The sequence below is a fragment of the Phyllosticta citribraziliensis genome, assembly GCF_038025025.1.
Source record: "Phyllosticta citribraziliensis strain CPC 17464 chromosome Unknown J3D65scaffold_4, whole genome shotgun sequence".
Lineage (NCBI taxonomy): Eukaryota > Fungi > Ascomycota > Dothideomycetes > Botryosphaeriales > Phyllostictaceae > Phyllosticta > Phyllosticta citribraziliensis.
This window is the reverse complement of record NW_027117341.1, coordinates 903,356-926,652: the sequence shown is the minus strand read 5'-3', so window position 1 is coordinate 926,652 and position 23,297 is coordinate 903,356. Positions and strand designations below refer to the sequence as shown.

Here is a 23,297-nt window from a genome sequence, read left to right as displayed (position 1 = left end):
TGAGTCCTCTCTCTTTCCACCCTGCCGTAGCAAACTGCCTCCATAAAGCCCATCACAAAGCCATCTCCTAGAATTAGCCACCCCAATCCTTTCGCTTCGCCCACCAAAAAAGCCCCGCCGTCTCACCGTGAACGCATCTCACACTCTCCTGGCTGCTCAGTCATTTACGTAGTCGGACAGAGGACTAGCAAGGCGCCCAAGCATCGCCGGTTCTGGCAAACGGAGAGGCTCACGCCTTACTCTCAGCCTCAGCCTACTACGAGTCCGCGGGGTAAGTGAATGATGCTCGGAAAACGGATACGGGAGCGTGTGCGCGCCCAGGTAGGTACCCGCCTCGCGCCGTGCCCATCCATTGCCTTCGTCAGCAGCGATGTGTGATGCTAGTATGGGAGCGCAAGGAGAAGGGGGAGGGTTTATGGAGATGGTTGGCCCGTTTGATTAGCCAAACTATCTCTTGACGGCATCTGATGCATCTCTTTTTCCTTCTCTTTTTTTCTGACTTCTTGGGGTTCAGAAAGAAGTGGAAAAAGGGATGGAGACGCCTGGGACTCCACCGTCAACATGAAGTGAATCAAGTCTGAGTTCGCGCGTTGCAGCCCTCTCGCGTGTCCGTCCGACCATCTTTCTGACTGGCTTGATGATGAATCTCAATCAACCACCAACCCAACCAACCAACACCTCAACGCCGTGCGCGCCAGGCCTGTTGTGCAGTCCCAAATTTGCGACGGGCCAAGCCGCTGACACTGACGTCTCCTTCCTCGATGACTATCCCTCTCCATCTATCTCACCCCGTGGGTGCCGCAACAGAGACTCTATGGCCCGGATGCGAGACCCGGATCCTCTGTGAGCGGGCACGTGGTGAATGTCTACAGCCGCAGGGTACCCAAGTCGCGACAACCAAGAGTAGGACTACATGATGACGCGCAGAAGCCTCGCGGGAAAAGCCTTCCAGCCAGCTCATCTCGTACATGCACGCGCACATCAGATTCGTCGCGTGCAGGGACAGACACACCCAGCGAGTGAGCGAGCAAGCAAGCCAGCGGACATGCCGCCGCCATGGACGTTTCTCGCCGCCATCTCCTCTTCCCGTACTCCTCCCCGCGCACTCCTCATTGAGCCAGAGGCAGAAACAAGACGAGTGAGCCCAGCCAAAGGCAGCGCTCGTCTGCCTGCCTGCCGGCCGGCCTGGCCTTCGTATCGCCCAGCATTCACAGACGCCGCAGCAGCGGCGCTCGCCGTTTTCGTGAGGCGCGACAAGTGGCGCACAGGCGGGGCGGCGGCGGCTGGACGAGTCGATTGGCTCCAGTCCGTCCATCGAGCCGAGCTAGTTTCTCTCGTGATTGCCTTTTTCGTGTTGATGTTCGAGCCGTTCTTTTTCCTGTGCGAGGCGTGGTTGTTGCCGTTGGTAGGTAGCCTTTTGAATCGGTCTTATCCGGGTTCGTGGGTTGTTGTTCCGTCGGCGTTGTCGGATTTGTTGGGCTCTTTGGCTGGCCGGCTGTTTATCTGCTGCTGTTGTCAGCCTTGGCTGCCCGGTGCGTTCTTTGCTGCCCTTGGGGTGCACTCGCCCTGGCTGTGGTGTTGGTGGCTGAGTGGATGGCTGGCTAGATGACTTTGCGAATGCGGAGCAGGTCGAGAGGGTGTGTACTGTGAGTGAGTGCAGAGTCAGTGAAGTTGAGTCAGGGCAAGGCGGCGCGGCGTGACGAGAGTGTAATACCTACGGTCATGGGATTGAGAATCTTTGTTTCCAGCAGAAGCTGCGCAGCTGACTTGAGTGAATGACCTTGAGTCTGTTGGAGAATCGTTCGGGAAGCTAAAACATCAATATCGAAATCTATCCCCAAGTGATGTGCGGGAGCTAACATGAAATACGGAAATGAAGACGTGAAAGATGTTTTGAGACGGTGAGGGAAATCTTGCTGGACAAAGACAGTCAAAGACTCTGAGATGGGATCGAACAATTGATTCGTGCTGAACGACGTAGAAGCTTCCAAATATTGATCGCTCCGATTCAAAATCCTGTGTGTTTACTCGTCTTTTGCTCGAAAGCTTCCCCATGATCTCAGCCAGCCGAAGCTGATGTCCGCAGGCGAGCGCGGAGAGAGGGCGGGCGGCAGATAGAAACGGGTCAGACCGAGAGATAGAGAAGCAGACGAGGAAAGAGGCAGGCGTCTCCGACATGGGTGGGCAGAGCTTCGTTCGAGACTGCAGTGTGAAAGTCTGGCCATCAATACGATGCAAGAGGTCGGAGTGGGAATGCGTGATGGTATGGGAGACTACGTCGAATCGAAGTAGAGAGGGGTCCGACGTCCGACCCAGGGAGAAAGAGATGCAACATGCACTCACAAGGGCCGCACAATTTGAACACGCAGCAAGCACATATAGAAAATCGACAATGGTACGACGAGGTGGTGGTATATACGAGCAGCGACACAGGAGCAAAGGACGTGAGAGACGAGTGACGACGCCGCGCAAAACGACAACGACGCCTGACATTTGAGTCCACTCAGATGGACAGGCGCACGAAAACGGATCAGATGCAAACGATAGTCCACCCCCAGCAGCAAATAGCAGCAATACATGAGAGCCCACCATTCTCTGATATCCAGGCAACCACGAGTAGGATAGGAGATCGACGATAGGTAGAAAGCCCAGAATTTCTAACGCCTAGATTGTCGCCATTCTATCGGCCAACTCGTCAACAAGCAAGCTTGCTGAGAGGAGACCGAGTCCCACCAGATAAACAGGAAGTAACAGAGGAAAAAGAGAAAAAAGAGAAGCGAATGCCGGTGCCTGGCTTGATTCAGAGCAGTCCTCTCGGTCCCGAAAGACAACAAGAGTGCCGGCTTCAGGGGTATAATGCAACGCTGGGGCGATGGGTTTCAATCAAAGCAGTCGGTTCAGCAACAACAAATCGATCGCGTTCGTGTCCCGGAAACGCCGATAACAACAGGTTGGTCGGTCAGGTGGAATCGCGGGACAGCAAGTGTGCGCAGTTTTGAGTCCGTGGCGTCAAGAGCCCGCCACGTGGAATGTCCGGCGGACCGGAGGTTCGTGAACGAAAGGCAAGACAGTGAGCAAGTGGCCGTGGTACTAGGGATGGCGTCTTTCACACGCACCGTCGGCCCAGCAAACCGAGGACCGGGTTTCATCGAGGCTGAAACTTCAAACTGAGAGTGTGACGCAAGCAGGCGCTCGAGGGCGCAAAAACGTCCATGGTGACCCGATGATGCAGGCATGACCGTCCAGCTCTGACGGGCTCTGAATTTAATGGATCATCCGCGCCACCAGTCCGGAACCTTCATGCTGTTCCGGGGTCTGCTGCCTTCCAGCCAAATATCTCCTCCTTCCGCCCTCACCCACCTGTCCCACGCCCTCTCATATGACTCTTCAAGGTCCATGACCCACCTCTTCGTGTCGTAGAGCGCAGAGTGCCATCGACTTTCGTACAACAGTCTCCGCAGGTCAGCTAGTCGTCCCTTGACTCTGTGGCCCTCGTAGCGGCAGTTGCTACCCAAACGAATCGCAAACCTCTCGTACTCGTCTTCGTCCTTGGCAATCAACTCCCGCGCGGCTTTGTGGCCGGCATCGTTGTTTGGCAATGCTCCCTTCAAAATGGAAGCCGCCATGCGGCTGCACATCTTGTACGAATAACGGGGAAAAGTGAGAAGCGGTGTTCCGGACCAAAGGACGTCGGCCGCAGTCGTGTGAGCGTTGCACTCGGGCGTGTCTAGGAACAGATCGCACACTCGTGCGCGGGAGATGTGCTGGTTCTTCGGAGCGACATCGGTAAAGATCACACGCGACGCAACTTCAGGGCCAGCCCAGGCGAGCGCGGTCTGCTTGAGGTAGGTCTCTCCGACGTCTGGAAATCGCAAAAGCCAGAGGACAGCCTTCGGGAGGTTGGCAAGAATACGCAGCCACGTGCGGAATGTCGTCGGCTCGATCTGGTTTGATGATTAGAACATTTGAGACAAGCATAGCAAGATGTTTGTTGCTTACCTTGTACAGCTGGTTGAAGTTGGCCATGATGAGCACGTCGTCTGGCAGGTCAGGAAAGAGCTCTTTCCGCATTTTCCATCGTCTGTACTGCTCCTGTTCCCAATCAAGCTGTTCTCCGTGGGCGTCCGGAGCGCTCTGCCTGTGGTCGCAGCAGAAGAATGTGTCGCGAGCGTAGATGATGTTCTCGCCATACACCCAGTCGTCTTGGTCACCTCCACTGTTTTCATCAACCAGCTGATCTTCCAAGTCCACATTCCGTCTCCAGGGGCGCAAAGTGGACGGAGGCACGGCGGTCTCGTCCGCCAGCAGATAGTCGCACCACTCGGCGCCAAGAGTGCCGGCGAAGCCCATGAAGGACATTTGAACGGGAGCCGGGCGTGCCGCAAACACTTCATTGCGAGCTCCTCGTGTGTACCCGTTCAGGTTGATGAGAATGTGGATGCCATCTTTGACAATCTGCTGGACAAGCTGCTCGGTGGACCAAGAGTGTACGTCATAAAAGACAGGCGACTCTCTTTCGATCTGCTGACGATGCGGGGAGTTGTCGCTCATAGTCGTGGCATAACAGTACGCTTTTACGCGGGCGCGATTGTGCATGCCAAAGACTGATTGCATCAGGTGGGCGAGAGGGTGGTTGTTGAAGTCGGAGGAGACGTAGCCAACTTTGAGGTATGGGTTCGGCGGAGGCGGAGGTTCGTAGACGGTCGATGGCATCCACGGAGCCTTTAGGGTTGAGACGGAAATGCGGAGACCATTTCTTTGGGAGATGAGGCGGATCTGCTTTGCAGACATAGGGCATGTGAAGGTGTGGAACGGAAGAATGGTAGGGGCGGTGGGTACGATGAGGCTGCTCGGGAGGCGTGGGCGACGGTAATGTGATAGCGAACGATCCTTTCCTGACACCCATCTGTCCTGGTACCATTGCCACGCGACTCTTCGGGTTGCTCGCTCGACCAGTCGCACCAGGCGATGTCCCTCCCATTTGTGATTTGCCCAGCTCTTCAATACCCTCTTCATGTTTTCCATTCGCTCATGAATGTCTTCGTGTGTTGGAGCTCCGGTATGAACCAGGACCCGGAGCGCCGACTCCAAGAAGTGAGAAGTCATGGTGCCGCGCCCCCAGTCTTCTCCTTCTGCAAGTTGCTTCTCCACCAGATCGACAACTCGTTTGAGCCAGCCTGAACTGACAGCTCCGGGCATGGTGGCATCGAGCAGCATTCCCTGGTCGTCCACGTGCCAGCGATCTCGCCGTCCGCCCTCGTCGGCAATACCACCTCTGCCGGACCAACCGCACACAGAGTTCAGCGCATTGGCAAGACCACACACGGCCTCGGCAAATTCTGGATTGACCTTGACCGCACGCTTGTAGTAGACAATGGCGTCAGCGATTCGGCCGTCATCTTTGACAGCATTCGCAAGATTAGCCAAAGCAATGTCAAAACTGCCGTCACAATGTACGGCTTGCTCGTACATTGTGATTGCCATCTTGAGCTGACCAAGGTCTTTGAGCAAGCTGCCCAAATTAGTGTACAAATGTGCATGAGTTGCGTCGAGGTTGAGGCCGTAGTTGTAATATGCAAGAGCCAAAGCGATACCACTTCCTGGGACGACACCCGGAATTCTTGTCTGTTGCGGATCTTGGAAAATCCTTTTCGGTGGCATTGTTTGCTGTACACTTGCGAGAAGGATTCCGACATTGTTGGCGGTAGATGGACTTGGTTGAAGAGAAAGGGAAAGGTAGTAGAGTGCGAGAATCTCCCTGACGCCATAAGCTGACTGATATGGAGCCTTGGGTTGGCCAGAAGCCATGCCATCTTGAAAGATTTTTGCCAATGAGAGCAGCGAATTACTCGTCGTAGAAACGGCGGCCTTGCGAGACATGCCTTTGTGCGGGATGTGACGGAGGCCTGGCAGATCGCCGTTGTTCGGAAATGCAAGTTGGGCGGTTTTGAGAGCCGCGACAGGTGGAAGCAAAATTGGCTCGTTCGAGTTTGAAATGTGTGCTCCCGGATGCGCGGTTCCGTACTCATCTTCGTCAACAACTCTGAGAATATGCTTGATCAGTCGATTGACTCCATGACCCCGGATCCCCGCGCTGATGAGCACGGCATTTTCAAATGCCTTGGCAGCTCCGGCATTGTCACCCAGGCTGTACAACAAGTTCCCCTTTGCGTGTACAAGCGACAACATGCGGCCGTTTTCTGACCCTGGGATGGCATATCCACTTGAACCGTAGCCAGGAGAATCGCAATCAGGGAAGTCGCCTGCATCCTTCCTGTCCAAGCTTGACTCCTGATCAGAGAAGCCGTAGTCGCCTTGGACATGCGCGTGTTGATCGGCAAGGTTGGCGTCGGCGGAGTGCTTTGGTTGTTTCGACATGTGGAGATTGTTTTCGACATATTCGATAATGCGAATAGCTTCCTTGTTACGATGATCTGCACACAACAGCTGGACTAGATGCTCGACAGCTTCGAAATAAGTTGGTCGAAGCCGAATGGCGCGCCACCAATGCTGTTCCGCCTCCTGCTTCCTACCGAGGGAATGCAAGGTTGCTGCCACATTCGAAAGAGCTTCTACATGACTGTAGAAATTGTCAGCTTTCGTCCGCGAGAGGTAGGGACGACGTACTGAGGATCAACATCCAGAATTTTCGAATACCATACTAGCGCCTTTTGGTGGTCGCCTAGCGCGTAAGCTAAACAACCGCCCACCAAGATGCCGTCAATCCAAGTCCAGTTGCTCTCCTGACAGAAATGTGTGATTCGGTCGAGAGCCTGAAAAGACAACGACGGAAGGTCGCGGCCAAGCTGGGGATAGATGGACGAAATCGACGAGCTCGAGAGCTTCGGAATCAAATTGTACAGATCCGATGCTTTTGCTTCAGAGCGCGGAATACTATTCACAACCTGTTTTTGCCATGATGAGCGATGGTGATGACGAGAGTCATGTCCAGGAGTTGTGGGAAATGAATCGAATCGGTGGGGTCGCAAGGTTGGTTCGGAACGTGGAAAGTCGTAGCTCGTGGATGGCCTTCTTGGATCGCTACTTACCGAGTTATGGCTAGAGTGTTTAGATTTGGCGAAACTCCCTCCCGAGTGTCGCGGAGGTTTAGGAAAGATGCTTGGCTGTGACTGAAAATGGCCATGTCTTCCATGTTGGTTGTGTCTTCTCGACTGATGGAGGTAGTTCAAAAGTTCGATGTATATCTGATGTGCCCAATCAAGGACCTTTTCTCGACTTTCTCCCTCTGGACCGAATTCCGTCAGAGGCGATGCGATGGGCGTTGGTTTTGCGGAGTTTGAAGTGTGGGAGCTATATGACGAGGAGTGGTGCGAGAGAGAGGGGCGCTGGTAATTGTTTGACCCGAGTCTGTTTGAAAGTCCGGACAGAAACAGATTTTGCGAAGTAGGAGGCAATTGCACGGAGAGCTGGGGCGCGGAAGGCCACGCCTGGTCATTTGGGACGTGGAAGGCCGGGTTTCCATATGACGTGGCCCCTGCGTTGTATCCTGTAACCCCAGCGTTCAGACCGGACATGAGCTGCGCAGCGTGGTGCTGATTGATGCCGAGGGACGGGTTCCCCGAAGTTGACCATGTGTTGCCGATCTTGTTTGCATAACCGGACTCCTGCGGAAACCAAGGGGACAAGGATGCAGAGTTGTATCGAGGGTCTCTCATGGCGGCGGGCCGATACGGCACATAGGTTCCATCTGGCCAATACGGACCATAAAAACCGGTCTCGTTTGACACGGTGGGACCCAGGGGACTTTGCATTGGAGGTTGCATGGCTCCCCCAAACGATTGGACCATTTGGAGGTATTGCAGCTGCTGCGGAGTTGGCACTTGATTCAGCATGGAGTCGATCTGATGGAACTGTTGGCCTTGCTTTCGACTCGCGGTTGGCGGGTCAAAACGCAAAGCCGTTGGATCCCACGCATCGCCGGCCAGCAGCTGCGTGTGTTGCTGCCTCTGCTGCTGCGGTTGGCGCATCTGATTCATCTGGGTCTGGGACCCCTGTTGAAGCATGCTTGGCGTGCGGAGTGGCAACTCCTGAGTAGGGCCGTAGGGCAGTGCTGAAGGATCAGAGACGGGGAGGAGAATATGCTTCATGGCGTGCGGTTTTTCAATGTGCTCCATCGAAGTTCCGTCGTAGGCGGCGGGGAGGATTCCGTTGGGTGTCTTGCGGCGCAACATGTGTTCGGAATTTTCGGACTTTGCATGACCTTGCTTTGGCGAGCCGCGGAATGGGAGCAGACTGGTCTTTTGGAGAGGCAAGGCGTAGTTTTGAGGAAGTTGTTGTGAATGCTGAGGGCGATGTCGGGGCGCGGTGTCGGCCACGTTGCGCGAGCGAGGAGAAACGGGCACGGAGTTGTAGGATCCGTGGGAATGATTGCGACCAAGATGATGTGAAGCCAGCGGTTGCGGGTGAAGCTGCCGTACCGTCGTCATTTCTACAGGGCGTGGAGGAGCGGGAGCGCGGGAGAGAGGCCGACGCGGAGGAGGGAAAACGTCGGCGGAAGACGAGAAAATGGAGAACAAGGAAAGGAAGGAAAGGAATAAAAAAATCAGACGCGATGGAGAGAGAGCGCTGCTATCATATGGGCAGTCTGGGAAGACGAGCGGTGCCTATGCCTTTGCGTCGTCTAGTCGTTCCGCCGACTAACCATGACATGTCGTGGAGGGCGCGGTCGTGATGGTGTCGCGCCTCGACTGGCAAACAACCAGGAGGGAATCGGACGGTAAGCTCGGGAGGATGGAGAGGACGGCTGACAGCGGAGTGGGCCGTAGAGGAACTGGCGCAACGGCGGCGGGTGAGGATATGGGGCACGGCGGTGTGGGAGACAAAGCGTCTCTGATGACGGTCTCAGGAAGACAGACGATGGTTAAGATGCAAGGGAGCCAGTGGAGGACAGGTCGCGGGCCACCCGAAGCGACTCGGAGGGACGGGGAATGTGTCACTCAGCACCTCAGCGGTGCGGGTGCGGGTGCCGTGGCTGGGCAATGCGGCGTGGGCCTTGCAGGGCTCCCAGCTCAGCGCAAGCAGCCAGCAGCCAGCAGCCAGCGTACACAGTAACAGATAAGCTGACGGGAGCTGAGCGAGTCGAGTCGAGTGGGACGACGGGCGACGCGAGAGATTGGGGGACCAGCCTGATTTTTGCGCCCACCAGCGGCTGGCAGCATCAGGCTATGTCACACGCGGTGACGAGCAGCGCCGCAGTGGGCCACAGCCAAGCACTGAAGCAGCTTGTCGTCGTCGTGTCGTGTAGTGTCGTGTCGTCCAAGGGCAGGCCGTCAGTCAGCGGAGCGGAGCGTAGCGTGGGGCGCGGGGGTCCAGTCCAGTCCAGTCCAGTCCCGGTGATGATGACGATGGAAAAGACGTTGTCAGTACCGCGAGAGAAGGACGGGGCCGGGATCGTCGTCCTTTTTATCGCATCAGCCCTTCAACAGTGTTCCATGCAGCCAACAGTTGTGAGGGAAGCGATCGGCCGGCCGTTGGTCCCACACAAGAGCTTCGCCTTGATCCATCCCGGCCCTCGTGGACGCCTTGGGTTTCGTCTGACTCGGGGCAGAAGAGCTGTCGAATCTGCGAGACGCATCACCAACAGTGCTGAGTGCTGACCCACCTCCCGGTTCAGTCGTGACGATGCTGATGATTTGATTCTGCCTCTCTCTCTCTCTCTCCTTCTCTCCCTCTCCCACGCGCCCGTCGTTTCTCCAACCCACCCACCGCAACTGCGACGCCCCCTGTCGTGACTCGTCTGCAGCCAGTTAATATACACACACGTCCAAAGTCCCATTCAAAACACGCCTCCGCCAGGCCATGGCTCTCGGGTCCCAGCCTCCTGTCTTGACTCCCAGTGTTCTTCGTAGCACCCGCCGTTGCAGCTACATGCCATGCCGACTGTGCCATTGGACGGAACAGGCCGAAACTCTGCCCTCTACCTTGCTCGCCCCGCAAAAAACGTTTGGCTGTCCCGCTTCCATACAGACTTTGGACTGCTGCCGCAGCCCATATTAGCATCCGATCCGCTCCCGATTCGAGCCACTCGCAACGTCTGCAACCCGGCTCTTGCCAAACTCGTGACCACCCAGTCCCGGGTTGCCGTCCACCACACCCAACTCACGTCACATCCGTCCGCCTTTGTTTCTCAGAAAATCCATGCATTTGTCTTGTCCTATCTGCCTTGCCTGTCCTTGCCCATCCTTGGCATACACATCATGTTGACGAAAAAATGATGGACCGCTGCACCCACACGGGTGCCCCAGAAGGGGCCCAGAGTGCCGCGGTGAGTAATGCGTCGTTTACTCTCCCTTACACCAAAATAGGCCGAAACCACAGAGCGATTGTCAGGGCCAGAGTGTTGGTAAGGAATTGCGAAAAAGAAAAAAAATAAAAGAGAAAATTGTCACGTCACGGGCAGGGAACAACGCCGCCGCCCAACGCCCAGGCGTCTTTTTGACCTGTCCCCAAACAAACCAGGTAGCATCGACGTCATTATCATTGTTCATGAACCGACTGCAAATTCAATTGAGCCTAATTCGTGGTGGGTATCTACTCCTCGGGAACTGGGAAAGTGTTAGCAGAGTTTTCATAGCCGAGAATTTCCCAGACTCACTCTCAATCTCGCCGGCCTCAATGTCGTCAGAGACGTCCTTGGGGGAGCGACCGTCGACCTGGCAGCCGGTGGAGAAGGCAGTGCCGAGGACCTCCTTGACGGTGCCCTTGAGCTCCTTGGACATGGACTTGAACCTCAGCTTGCGGGCGATCTCGATGATCTCGTCGAGAGGGATCGACTTGGTGTGCTTGATGTTCTTCTCCTTCTTGCGGTCACGGGGAGGCTCCTTGAGAGCCTTGATGACCAGCGAAGAGGCCGAGGGAACGACGGAGACGGCGGCTTGACGGTTTTGGATGGTGAGCCTGACCGTGACACGGAGACCCTTCCAGTCACCACTACGGACGTGTTAGCGGTCGCGTCGATGCCGCGCATGGAGGAGCAACTTACGTGGCCTTGGCGATATCTTCACCGACCTTCTTGGGCGAAAGACCGAGAGGACCGATCTTGGGGGCGAGGGCGGACGAGGCACCAACCTCACCACCGGTGGCCCTCAGGTGGATGACCTTGACCTCATTGGGATCGAACTTGGGACTGCGGAGCGGGCATTAGCCATGCGGGTGATAGCCAGAGCCGAGAGGACGATACTTACGGCATGGCTAGTGCTGTAAGGTAGTCTGTCTCTCACGGTAAGGTCGATGGAAGATGTCGCTGGTGGAGCGAAAATATAGCGTCGAGCTGCGACGACGAAGAAAATGCACCTCGCGTAGCCGAGTGTGGGGCTGAGTCAGCACCCGCGCCAAGGCGCCAAGGCAACCGCCAGTCGACGCCCGGCCCGGTTGCGACTGGCCGCAGCCGCCTCCGCTGCTGAAGGCGATGTGGCATTAACCTACTTCAGTTCTCGAAGGGTCTTGTCCAGCCCGTTGTACCAGCTTTCTTTCAACCCACCTCACTCCCTCTCCTCTGTCTCTCCAGCTCCAGGCCATCCTATCGCGAGCCACCCACTCCTCACCACAATGGCCACTCCGCCTCCCCAGGGCCAGCCGGGCCAAGGTCCTCCGGTTGGAGCACCGCAAGCGCCCCCAGGCTTTCGTCCAGGACAGCAACCGACTCCAGAGCAAATTGCATTCATGCAGCGCCAGCTAGCCTCCGAGGCCCAGAAGCACGGCATGACCGTCCCGCAATACGTCGAGCAGCTCAAGGCGCAAGCAATGCGCCAGCACCAGCAGCAGATGATGCAACAACAGGCTCAACAACAGGCCCAACAGCAGGGTGGCCGGCCGCAGCAGCAGGGACAGCCAGTGCAGCCGGGACCTCCTACTCCGGAAGCGCTCGCCGTCGCCAACTTTCTCCGGAATCAAGACCTCAAGAATCGGACCTGTCTGTTCAACGAGAAGCGCAAAGACATGTTTAGGGGTCAGTCTTCCACGACGCCACCGCGTTTTTGCAGAGCTTGAGCTGACGGCTGTCCTAGTCAAACGCGCCATTCGCATTCTGCAGTCCGACACGTACCAAAAAGCCCGTGCAAAGAACCCAAAGCTTCCCGAAGTCCATGATCGCGCCAGCGCGGAGAATGCCTTTAAGCTTCTCCCACTCTCCCTTCTCGCTCTCCGCGTCTCCAAGATCGACCCACACGAAGGCCATGCACATGGGAAGAAGAAGCGCGTCAAGGGCTTGTGGACGGTCAAGGTGGAGCAGAACCAAACGGCAGATGACGACGCGCACTACGTCTGGCTCTACGAAGGCTCGCAGTGGAAGCAAAAGCTTTACGCTGGTGGTGCCTTGATTGCCGTTTTCGCCGTCGTCATGTTTCCACTGTGGCCGCTCTTCATGCGCCAAGGCGTGTGGTATCTGAGCATGGGCATGTTGGGCCTGATTGGTCTATTCTTCGCCATGGCCATATTCCGTCTGATCCTATTCTGCATCACCGTCTTCGTTGTTCCGCCTGGCCTCTGGTTGTATCCGAATCTCTTTGAAGACGTGGGCTTCTTTGACTCATTCCGGCCAGTGTGGGCTTGGCAAGAGGTCAGTGGCTGACTCCTTTGATTCTCGCACTTCCTCAATAGCAGACGTACTGACTCGCTTCTGTAGACCGAAGAGGACAAGAAGCAGGCCAAGGAAGCCAGAAAGGCCAAGAGGACCGAAAGGACGGCGAGGAGGAAGGCCCGCGAAGCAGGCCACAGTCACAACCACAGCCACACGCACACGCCTCAATCGCCTCCCTCACCTGCGCCTCCCGCGGCAGTCCAAGAAAAGGAGGCCGTGCCCGAGCCAGCTCCTGTCGACAGAGCACCCGCGGCTACAGGTGTCGAGCAGCAGTCTGGCCAGGCGCGCCAGAGGACGGCAACGGTGGAAGACGCGGAAGAAGAGTGACGAAAGCAATTTGGGGACGCGAGCAGAACTTCAAATTCCAATCAATCGATACTTGGTTCATGAAGAATGACGACTTGGGGCCAAGAGCACGTGATGCTGAAGGAGCCTGAATCAACTACAGTCGTGCTCTTTTTTATCCTGGAATCCTTCCAGTGTACCAGTACGAAGGTTATGGGCGAACGGCAACGGCGTTCCTTAGGTGTTGTTTGTCTATCAATCTGTCCATCTATCTATGCAGTCGTAATTGGCAGCAGCGGCGTTAATGGAACGAACGAACGGGTCAAATATCAGCGAGCGCATCTTCTACATCGTGTTCCTTTCTCTGTTCGCTCCAACACAGGAGATAAAAGCTGCTGTTTGCGCGTCGTCTCTTTTACTCAGGGTGCTGGCGCGTCTGCCAATAAGTGCCAAGGTGGATGGGTCTAAGTGTCGCGAATGTTGTTGAGCGCCTTCATTCACTGCACCACTCACTTGCCTTAGGTAGGCGAGGGTACGACTGATGCTGGCCGGCTCTTCTCTTAGGTACAATCATTGCTCTAGTGCGAGTCTATCTGCATTGTACTGCTGCCTTGGTATGATGGAGAGAAGAGAGTCCTACACGGCATTACTAACTTGTGCTTTTCACTTTACTAGTAGTCATTTGACACGCCGTATTTCATCACTTAGTTTATGTGCTTGCAAATTGACGCTTCATCATTAGAGCATTTATTAGCTGAGCAGACGGTTTGCAGTGTCTCCTATCCACCATTTCGCATCTAGCAGATTCGGATATACATCTCACACGCGTTAACTAAAAGCAATCATCACTGACATTGGTTTAAGTCCCTAAATGATTCAAATATGACACTGTGCATATTAATTGTTTTTTTCTTCTCCTCCGTGAAGAAGTGTCTGACACGAAAGAGCCAGTATGAGAACTTTGAGTTCTGGTTGTTCCAGTGCTCAGGTACAGTTGAGTTGTATATTCTCAATGCTCTTGGTTGCCTTGTTTCTTGCGCGGCAAGCTACGGGAATTTGCTATGCGGCTAACCCCTTATGCCTCTTTTATATCGTTTTCGGAGGGAGAAATGGAGGAACGCAGGCAGGGCAAGGCGTAGTCAAAACCCACCTCCCTTCGCGACATCGCCTATTCAAGTGCTCCATCTACTAGAAAACAACACACTGGCGCGCATGTAGGCGACACGCCAGCACAACAGCATCACTCAACACCTCACCCTCACCCTTCCGATTCTCCACCCCCTACACCCAGCCTCCCATCTCCTACTAGTACAAGGCCCGCATGCACAACCACCGCAAAAAATCACAACAAAAGCTAGGCAAGGCCGACGAGCGTGGTAGGAGAGGAGTGGTAGGTGGTCTGACAGCGGGGCACGACGTCTTTTTTTCGACGTTTCCATGCATATGAGCACCCCTGCCTGCATTGCATGCATTGCATGCATTCATGCATGTATGTAGGTATGTATGCAAGTAATGTGCCATTGACACTTACATGCCCACCCCCCACTCCCATGCGTGATGTAGTTGCGCGCTGGCAAGGCGGGCAGGCGAGCAGGCGAGCAGGCGAGCGCACCTCTTGTCTGCCTTGCGAGTTGTTGGGAATGTTGAAGTAGTCTATCCACACATTACCGGGTGTCCAGAGGTTCTGGAGTCAAAGTAATAACAGCCAAAGCGTGCCAGCAGTGGCGTCAGGACTGGGGAGATTCATGAGAATGTAAGCTCAAACTTCTTTCCACACGTGTTCAACAAGGCCTGCGGACATTGCAGATTGATGGCGCAAAGTTTTCCCAGATACGACGACCAGGTAGTATGCGCGCACGCGTGCAGTGTCGTCGTCTGCGCTTCGTCTGCTGGACTTCTTACTGCCTGCTGTATCGAGCTGGCTGCACATGGCATTAGGCGCGTTCCGCCTGCAGTGTAACCGCCGCCGTGACCTAGGCCGACCTGTTTCGGCGGTGCAGCGTCCTCGTGACGTGCAAGCTGGCGTGGACATGGCACCACTCGTGCACTTGAAAAGCCTCACATCCAAAAGCCAAGTCTGTTGTGCCCTTGATTGCGGTTGAAGGCTGGAAAAAAAGTTCGGCAAACATGATTTTATTACCTTGCGCTTATACCATATGCCTTGATTCACTCTTTGCCCAATTCGAGTGGACCGGCGCCGGTTCACTCCATGCAATGCCCTAGAATTTCGTTCCGCATGCATGCCGCTGACAGATGAGGTGAGAAGTGCCGGAAAAAGAAGAATTAGTCGTGACGCCATGATTTCACATGTACGCCGAGGGCCCGAAGAAAGAATTTTTGAAAGCGTGTTGCAAGTGCCGCAGACAAGCACGTGTATCTGCCTTGGCAACTGATGATTTGTCGACTTAGCGCGAAGCTTGTGGTAGGAAAAGACGGGGAGGCTGCCCGCAAACGCATTGCTACAGGGCGGATGTGGCTGCGGAGGACGCTGCTCCGGCCTCGCCAAGCGTCACGGGCGGCATGCGGTTGTCGAGGCGCAAAGTTGATGGTTCGTCTTCGGGGCGCAGCGGGGGGCTGGAAAGATTTGAGGTTGTAACCGGGGCCTGGGTAATGGGGGAGATGGGATTGAGATCGTGTAATTGACGTTCTGTAAGTAGAGTCAGTCGCCAGAGCGATTGGACACGTCAGGGCGCAGAACGCACCGAGTTCGCGAATTCTCATCTTGAGCATCTGGTTTTCGCGCGTGAGCATCTGCGTCTCAGCCTGGTAAAAGGCACTTTCATCCCTGTTGCCGGCGGCGCCGAGCTGCCAATCTCCGCTTTCGCTGTGGTGGCTTGTTGGTCGTAGGGCGGGGCTGCCTGTCCTGCTGCTATTCCTAGAGCGCCTGTGGCTACTGTTTCGTGAAAGCGAGCCTTGTCCAGGCAGCGGCGAGCGCGGGCGCGGCGGTGCGATTTGCGAGACGTTGGATTGAGAGGCGGTCGCGGATTGAGGGAGGGAGAGGGAGCGTTCTGAAGACGGGGTGCTATCGTCAATGGCGGAGGGTTCGTTTGAGCGAAGTGCAGCGATTTCAGCTTGCTGGCGGCGGATCATGTGCAACAGGCGGTTCTAGCAGCGGGGGTTAGCGCCAGGAATGTATATTTTTTTTTGACAAGGGGTCTGGGGGGGACCCTGCTGAGACGTACGACCTGAGCCTCCTGCTCACTCTCGAGTTCCTGGTGTATCTCGCCCAGACTTGGAGCGCGTTGGTGATGAGGGCTTGTGGGCCACGAGGGGCGGTGCGAGTGCAACGAGGGGCTCATTTGAATCTCGCTAGGCTGCGGCAGGTTAGGGTCCATGAGGTTTAGCTGCATGCGCACGCTCGAGGGGCGGCGCGCGGCCGAGTTGGAGTTGCGGTGGGAGGAGGAGCTGGAACGACGCTCTTCGTTTGCGTTGAGCATGGCGGCGACTTGGATGGAGTGCGGGGCGTGGTGAGCAGGGCCGGTAGGGCTGGGGGCCTGTTGCGAGGGCGAGGATGAGGACATGTTGGCGGTGGCGGGGGTCGAGTTTGAGACGGAGGGCGAGCGCGAGGGCGGCAGTGAGTTGAGGTCGGGGGGCATTATGAGGGAGCGGGAGGGCGTGAGCGGTGGAGAGATGTGGCCAGAACGGTGATGTTGGTTGTGCATGTGGTGGTGAGAGCGGGAGGCGACTGCGGTGGGCTGGGCGACGTCTCCCCACGCCCGCGGCGATCGCATGCAGGAACCAACAGAGATCGAGTCCCGTGCTCCAACGACAACAACAACCACCCGATGGCCCCAGGCCAGCGTGCGGTCGAGGCGCCGGGCGGGGGACGACGACGGCGACGACGACGACGACGATGGCGAAGAAGACGACGTCGACGACCTGACCCACCATCAACACCACCTTGTCCTCCATCGCGACTCGGGCGCGGCGCCATGGGCCTCTTCCTAGCGCCCGGCGCGTGAAACAGCCGCCCCGTTCGTCTCGAACCCTCGAACCCTCGAACCCCCCGGGCTGCACGTTAGCGGTTAGTCGAGTCCCCGTCCCTCTCCGTGTGCCCCTTTCCCGACGTCAAAATCCTCAGGTCCTCCTCCAGGCGAGCCTCGACACATGCCTGCTTCAGTCTCCTGCACCGCAAAGCACTGCAGTCCGGCGCGTGCCGCCTCCAGGCTCCTGCTGCTCCAGTCCAGTGCCAGATAGATTGCCTCACTGCCCTCTCCGGGGCCCTTGGCCAGCTGTTCCTGGCCCTGTCCGCCCTCGACACTTTGCTCGCCGTCACGTCAAAATTTCTCCCCGCTCTTGTCGCCCGCCGTCGCCAAGGTCAAGGCTGCCCTGTCTCCCCTCCAAGAGCCATGCCTGACGCCGACGGCCTTGCGATCATCGGGTCCCGCCGCTCCCTCAAGGATTTGCCGCCGATCGATACATCAGTCCAAAATGTCCCCCGTCAGCCAAGCTTGCGCTGGAGCCGCACGCGTCCTGTTGTGCCACTCCACCACGACAGACTCGCTGCCAATGCTTCCCTTTCGACTCTCGACAACCGAAAGTCGACCATGTCGCTCTTTCACCTCTTCAGTCGTCCAAAAGTGGAGCGCGCCAGGGGTCACCACGAGCCTGGTCTAACCGCCCTCCGCGAGCCCAAGACAACCACGGCCCTGAGTCCCGTCACTGCAACCCCCTCGTCCCCCCACAAGTCGATGCAGTCGCGATCCGTCCCACCACGCTCCCGCGGACCGTCCAAGAGGCAGAGGTCCCAAAACCCGGCCAACTGGGAGCCGCCTCCCCTCTTCCAGGCTTACCCTCAGGCCATCAAGCACGCTCTGCTGCAAGCCACCAATGCTTCCGCCGAGGCCATCATCAAGACCCAGAGTCACCGGAGGCAGTACAGTTTGCTCCAGGAGAAGCTCGAGAGCAAACTCGACATGTCCACCATCCCGGAAGACAAGAACGACGCCGAAATGAAGAGAGTGGCCCGCCGCGAAAAGCGCATGTCAACGAGTTCGCAGCTTGGAGCGCCGGAACTGTCTCACAAAGTATACGTCCTCACCACTTCCGGCCATGTCCTCCAGTACGCAGGCGGCGGCCCCTCTGACCGTCTCCCGGAAAAGATTTTGCAGCTAGGCAGAGACTCGGCCGCTTTTGCCTGCGATCTCATTCCCGGAAAGCATTGGGTCTTGCAAGTCTCCCACGCAACCAACGAGGACGGTGTTGTGACGACCCAGCCGCCCAAGTCCTTCCTCACGCGTTTGCGGGTCGGTGCCGCGGCCAAGAAGACGGCTTCGACTTTACTCCTCGTTTTTGATAGTCCCGAAGAGATGGGTGCTTGGTTATCGGCGCTGAGAAAAGAGATTGACATCTTGGCTGGAAGGAGGTCGAGATCTGATACCACGGCAAGCGAAGATACTGGTCATGGGCTGCAAAAGGCACCCAGCCACCGCTACCTCGTCCATCGAGATAGCACGCGCTTCGACACCGAGCGCACCCCGCCACAGTCTCCCGCCGAAACACCGCCAGTCAGCAACGCGGACTGGTCTTCGGCAGGAACGTCCAAAGTGCGTAGAAATGCTTCGACGGCGACCAACAACACTGGCCGATTAGCCTCGATTCGACAGTCCATGGAAGCCCCATCCACGGCACCGACTAGCGCCTCTTACGAGCACGCGCAACTGGCACAGCTGAGAGAGAGTTCTCGTATCTCTGTAGTTTCCAACAGAACGTCAGGTACTTCGCCAGACACTTCTACTGCCCCACCTTCACCAGGCCGCGACGCTCCCACCATCCCCGAGGACGAACCTCCTCAAAGTCCCTCGACCCTCAAATCGGCTGTGACGAGTCCACCCAGTTCCAAGTCCAACCGAAGGTCTATGCCTTCCAGGCCACTTTCATCAACGGGCGAACCTGCAAGCGATGGTCCTAATTCGAGGCCTGCACGAAACTCGCGTTTCGGCCCTTCTCTCCCGGGAACTCAACCTTTGACAGTGTCTCAAACCGAGGAACAAAATGCGCACCTTAAACAAGGACCATCCAGACCATTGACGAGTCGCATGTCGTTTTCTCGGCCCTTTCACACCAGTCCGTACAAACCTCTGCCTACGATTCGAAGCTCTAGCGCTCCTCCAGTCAAGTCGCCCGACGCCGAACAGGAGCCTGTATCAACTTCAGATCCTCCGCCCCAAGTGCGGGTTTCGACAGTACCTGCAGCGACAGTGCCCACAGGCAAGACTACGAACCGCCAGGCGCCAATCAACAAACCGGGGTTTCGGCGAATTCCCGTCCGGCCAAGCAACTTTGTTCCCCCTCGTCGCATTTCCTCGCTTGGCCCTTCTCTACCGGTCAAGGTCAGCCCCGAGTTGGTTGCTAAGCGGAGCACCCCCCAACTTAGATCCCACTCTCCAGGCTCCGCCGACCATTCCGAAGAGATGAAACCTGCAGAAGCGACTCGGACTTCGGTTCAACCCGCCCAAAAGCCGACGGAACAAGCTCCACTGCCAGCCATTGCGAGAAGCGGAGTGCCTGAGGTTTCGATTAGCTCTTCCAAAGTGCGTCCGCAGTCGCCCAGAAAGACGCCCATAGCAACAACGACGCAAGTTCCCGCGTCGCCCGTCCTCCCGTCTTCGCCTTTTCCCTTGCAACCTCCCGTGCCAGCGCAACAAGCACAGCCTCCGCAGACACTCAGGCGTCCTGTCAGTATGCAGATTCGTTCTCAACCTGGTGCCGCGTTCCTTTCCAACCGTCAGCCCGTTGGTGTCTCTACCAAGGGTGTCTTTGGCCGCGCCGCAGCCGTCGAAAGAAGCTCATCCAACGGCCGTCCTCCTTCAACCAGCAGCAATCGCCGTCCGAGTACCCCACGTGCGGCGTCAGAACAGGGTCCCGACGGCCAACCCAGAAGGAGTGTTTTCCCACGACGCTCGATGCCAGTCATGGGCCTGCCGCCTCCCGCGCCGCCACCAAATATGCCTCTACCCCCACCTCCGTCAAGTTCTCCAAACCCTGACAGGACTGCCGTTGCCGTTTGACCGCCTGTTCACATTCAATTGGAGTGCACTTGGTCGGGGCGATTCAACCTCAATATGCGGAGTTCAAGACGGCTGTCGACATTTCTGTTGGGCTTTCTTCCAGAAGCCTTTCAAGTTTCACTGTGAATACTTTCAAACACACGGGCCTCCAAGCCGTCACTTTTTAACCAGCCATTCAGCTTCTGAGGGCCACTTTCGTATGTTTCCACTAACCAGGTACCAAAAGGTTTTGTTTCATTCAGCCGCGGAAAAAATTGGCATGCGCACTCGCCTTGCCCTGTACAACAGCTGTATCAAAACTGACCCGCATGAATCTGTAATGTTTTAGGTTGAGATATCCCCCTTCTTCTTCTATTTCCTTTTGCGTTCTCCAATTTGGCCTCGTGGTTGGCCTTTTTTTCAAGATCTTTACGTGCAGCACGTGTTCTCTTCGGCGCATGGTATGGTTACTTTTTCCTCTCGTGGCTTGACGTCTCGTTACTCTCTTTCCGCATGCTTTGGCTGCATGCATGCTCAAACGCACGGTCACCACGGTTGGTTGGTTTGGGTTTCAGTTGGCCTGATTCAGCAGCAAAGTTTGATTTTTTGTTTTGGGGTGTGGTTAACGTTGGGAGGACAAATGGGGTTTGGGTTGGGCCTTTGCGCCTTGGTCGGCGAGGGCCTGGGTCTGGGATCGTTGATGTTCGAATTTTTAGGTTTTCCTGTGCCGGCGGCTGCATGGGCGGCGGCGGCCAGAACCTGCTGCTAGCTAGCTAGCTAGCTGCTAGCCAGGTACCGACGGCTGCCAGGTCAGGGTTTCGTGGCTGAGCTGAGCGGCATTGGCTGACGACTGATTGGACTTGTCTCCGCCATGCCCCCACGGCTCCTCCACCCGCGGCGTGTCCGGCGTCTGTTCCAGGACTTTTTGTGTACATGATCTTTTATCGGAGGGGCTCGCTGAAATGCGAAGCCGTCCGTGGCGAAGAGTTGGATGAAAACATTTTTGGCTGTTGATACGGGCATAGAGGATACCAATCATGACAAAATTCACAGCATTCAGTGCAACACAGCATTCATTCCAGGCAATCCAGAGTCAACGTCATCGTCATCAGCATCGTCATTGACGCTGAATCTTATCCACATGTCAGTGGAGGGAAGGCCGCTCGGTTAGGCCAGGCCAGACCAGGCCAAGACCATTTCAGGAACCTGCGCTCTCCCAGATGGTCAATCACTTTCCTATTCCAGGGCGTCGAATGGCAGGCATTGCCTTTTTCTAGCTGTTGGTCTGTTCACCACGTCCCAGCACTATCTCCGCCCTTCTCGCACGCCTACCTAGCACGAAAGTTGGAGCGGAACACACTTTCAGACCAGGTACATGTGCACTGTACGTGCCGCACACTGACATCCATCACAGCGCACTACTTCCTCACCAACGTGATAGCAAAATGCTGTCTCTAATTGCACGCCTTTGCGAAAAAAAAAAAAAAAAAACTCCCCTTTCAATCGCCATCACTTACAGCATCATCCCCACAGCAGCCGCGCTGCCATCATCCCAGCGCGCTGTACCTGCAAACCTCCATCCATCGGCCCAGCCAAACGAGTCAGTCGGCAAGCCGCGCGCGACAGCTACCGAACCATGTTTCCCAAGCCATCCGACAGCAGGCAGACAGGCAGACAGGCAGATAGGCAGGTAAGGTAGGTCGTTGCCACTCGCACCTCGGCCGTGTCGTCTCGTCTCGCCTCGCCTCGCCTCGCCTCGCTTCGCGAGCTTACTCAACACGCGTTGGCTGAAGTCTATCTCTCTCTCGCTGTCGTCCGTCTGGCTGCGTAGTGTCGGTGTTGTTCTCCGTACAGTAATCTTCGAGAACTCTGCGGAAGCCTCGTTCGGGTTTTGTGGAGAGTGATTGTCGCCGCAACTACCTGTGCTCTGCTTGCAACTGCTTTGCTCGCTCCATTCCCCTCTCCTCCGCACGTTGGCTTGTCTGCGCGCGTGCGCCTTTCACGAGCTCGCGCGTCAGAGATTGAACGAACGTTAATTCCTCAGCTGCGCGCACGCATGCATGCTTGTCGAGCCGCTGTCGCCGCCGCCGCCGCCGCCGCGCCGCGTGCTGAAACATAACTTGTTTAGTCGACTGGGAGGGCGTGTGTAAGGGGATGCAATGGGTATAATGGATGCAGTGTTATTCCCGTGCGCTACGAGTATAGACTGGGTCGAGAGGTGCTGCGGCTGCGGGCTGCGGTGACGATGCAGCAGCGGGCGTCTCCGATTGAGGCGGGGAATGGGGATGGGATTGGGGATGGCGTTGAGAGTGATGGTGGAGATGAACGGTTGGCTGGTTGGTTGGTGGGTGGGTGGATGATGGATGAGGCGGATGCGTGAAGGGATCTGTATAGCAATACGGTAGGTATATGCTTTTTTCTCATCTCGCGATTTGCGCCGCGGCGCTTTGGAGATGTCGTGATGTTGCTGTTAGCACCGTGTGAGACGATCCAGGAATGGACATGTTTCCCAGTTCGACACCTTTCGGTTCAGCATCATTTACTCCTTTCACTACTCTTCTTCCCTTTTATCATCATCCCATCTTTCCTCTTTCCAACATTTGCCCATCGTTTCCATGGACGCAAAGCAACTCACTGGACCAACCACCAACAATCCATCGCTCCTGAGGCACTCAGGCCCACCACCACCACCACCACCAGCACTCCCCTACACACAAGAAGCACAGACACACACACATGCGGCCACCGCAGGTCCGTTCTTAGCTCACCCTGCCGTCGCTGCATGCATGCGCTGCACGATTGCTTGCTGATCACGTTGCCGCTGCCGCACCCGCACCCGCGTCGGCGTTTGCGGCATGGATGCGCCGGCAGAGGGCGGACGGGCCGGCGAGCCTAATTTTTGGGGCTTCGGTGGCCCTGCTGTCGCAAGGTGGGGCATGGTGGGTAGATGGATGCCCTGTTGCGAGGGTGTTGTGGATGGGGCTGGTGACGTACGGATGCTGTATTTGGTGAAGGGTGTTGGGAGGGGAGGTGGAGGCGGAGGATGATTTGTGGTGGTGTGCTGGATGACATTTGGAGTGGGGAAGAGTGCGAAGGCATGGGATGGATACTGGAGCAGCGAGGAGAGGTGGGTTGAGCAGTAAACAGCATGGTGAACAGCAAGTGAACGTGTTGGTGTCTTCATCGAGGGCGGATTGAACTGCGAGGTGGCACTGGTCAGCTTGCTTGCACTTTGATCGGATTGTTGCAACGACCCGGGCAGCGCAGTGCTCTCCGAGCTTGAACGCAGCACCAACGGTGAGGGGAGAAGGGGGGATTTGAAGTTTATGATTTGCTATTTGGGGGGAACAACATCATTGTAGTCGATGCCTTTTGTGCCCGCTCGTCGTTTTGCCAGGATGAAAGCAAGGAAAGGAAGTGAAAGA

At 56.4% G+C, this 23,297-nt stretch overlaps 6 protein-coding genes across 6 annotated transcripts; 2 read left to right on the top strand and 4 right to left on the bottom strand.

Annotated features, from left to right (window-relative positions):
- Positions 1-1,714: 1,714 nt before the first annotated feature.
- On the bottom strand, positions 1,715-2,932 carry J3D65DRAFT_283834 (uncharacterized protein). The gene has a single exon (XM_066795099.1). The coding sequence runs from the start codon at positions 2,590-2,592 to the stop codon at positions 1,819-1,821; it is 774 nt and encodes a 257-aa protein (XP_066656831.1). The 5' UTR covers positions 2,593-2,932; the 3' UTR covers positions 1,715-1,818.
- Positions 2,933-3,272: 340 nt separating this feature from the next.
- J3D65DRAFT_693115 (glycosyl transferase family 41-domain-containing protein) lies at positions 3,273-8,820 on the bottom strand (the record flags this gene model as incomplete). The annotated part of the gene is made up of 3 exons (XM_066803952.1): positions 6,628-8,820; positions 4,000-6,580; positions 3,273-3,944 (listed from the first exon to the last, which is right to left on the bottom strand). Exons 1-3 carry the CDS (start codon positions 8,445-8,447, stop codon positions 3,273-3,275), a joined length of 5,073 nt encoding a protein of 1,690 aa, XP_066656830.1. The 5' UTR covers positions 8,448-8,820.
- A 1,325-nt stretch (positions 8,821-10,145) lies between these two features.
- J3D65DRAFT_619026 (60S ribosomal protein uL11) lies at positions 10,146-11,261 on the bottom strand. Its single transcript, XM_066799704.1, has 4 exons — positions 11,205-11,261; positions 11,003-11,146; positions 10,616-10,950; positions 10,146-10,565 (listed from the first exon to the last, which is right to left on the bottom strand). The coding sequence occupies exons 1-4, from the start codon at positions 11,207-11,209 to the stop codon at positions 10,552-10,554; spliced, it is 498 nt and encodes a 165-aa protein (XP_066656829.1). The 5' UTR covers positions 11,210-11,261; the 3' UTR covers positions 10,146-10,551.
- J3D65DRAFT_283715 (translocation protein SEC62) lies at positions 11,235-13,175 on the top strand. The gene is made up of 3 exons (XM_066795098.1): positions 11,235-11,968; positions 12,027-12,577; positions 12,644-13,175. Exons 1-3 carry the CDS (start codon positions 11,569-11,571, stop codon positions 12,923-12,925), a joined length of 1,233 nt encoding a protein of 410 aa, XP_066656828.1. The 5' UTR covers positions 11,235-11,568; the 3' UTR covers positions 12,926-13,175.
- Positions 13,176-15,342: 2,167 nt separating this feature from the next.
- Positions 15,343-16,479, bottom strand: J3D65DRAFT_550706 (uncharacterized protein; the record flags this gene model as incomplete). The annotated part of the gene is made up of 3 exons (XM_066797006.1): positions 15,343-15,530; positions 15,586-15,988; positions 16,066-16,479. 3 exons carry the CDS (start codon positions 16,477-16,479, stop codon positions 15,343-15,345), a joined length of 1,005 nt encoding a protein of 334 aa, XP_066656827.1.
- Positions 16,480-16,948: 469 nt separating this feature from the next.
- J3D65DRAFT_533071 (uncharacterized protein) lies at positions 16,949-18,414 on the top strand (the record flags this gene model as incomplete). Its single annotated transcript, XM_066796688.1, has 3 exons — positions 16,949-17,002; positions 17,425-17,541; positions 17,776-18,414. Coding segments are annotated over 3 exons (810 nt in total), but the record flags the coding sequence as incomplete, so codon positions are not given.
- Between the last annotated feature and the right edge of the window lie 4,883 nt (positions 18,415-23,297).

What these genes read in the sequence shown, in the direction of transcription:
- J3D65DRAFT_283834 (XM_066795099.1), bottom strand. Translation starts at nt 2,592, where the DNA reads ATGGTGGGCTCTCATGTATTGCTGCTATTTGCTGCTGGGGGTGGACTA.
- J3D65DRAFT_619026 (XM_066799704.1), bottom strand. An exon ending in GAAGATATCGCCAAGGCCAC is followed by an intron (nt 10,951 to 11,002) that starts GTAAGTTGCTCC and finishes ACACGTCCGTAG; the next exon opens with TGGTGACTGGAAGGGTCTCC.
- J3D65DRAFT_283715 (XM_066795098.1), top strand. Translation starts at nt 11,569, where the DNA reads ATGGCCACTCCGCCTCCCCAGGGCCAGCCGGGCCAAGGTCCTCCGGTT. An exon ending in GCGCAAAGACATGTTTAGGG is followed by an intron (nt 11,969 to 12,026) that starts GTCAGTCTTCCA and finishes CGGCTGTCCTAG; the next exon opens with TCAAACGCGCCATTCGCATT. An exon ending in CAGTGTGGGCTTGGCAAGAG is followed by an intron (nt 12,578 to 12,643) that starts GTCAGTGGCTGA and finishes TCGCTTCTGTAG; the next exon opens with ACCGAAGAGGACAAGAAGCA.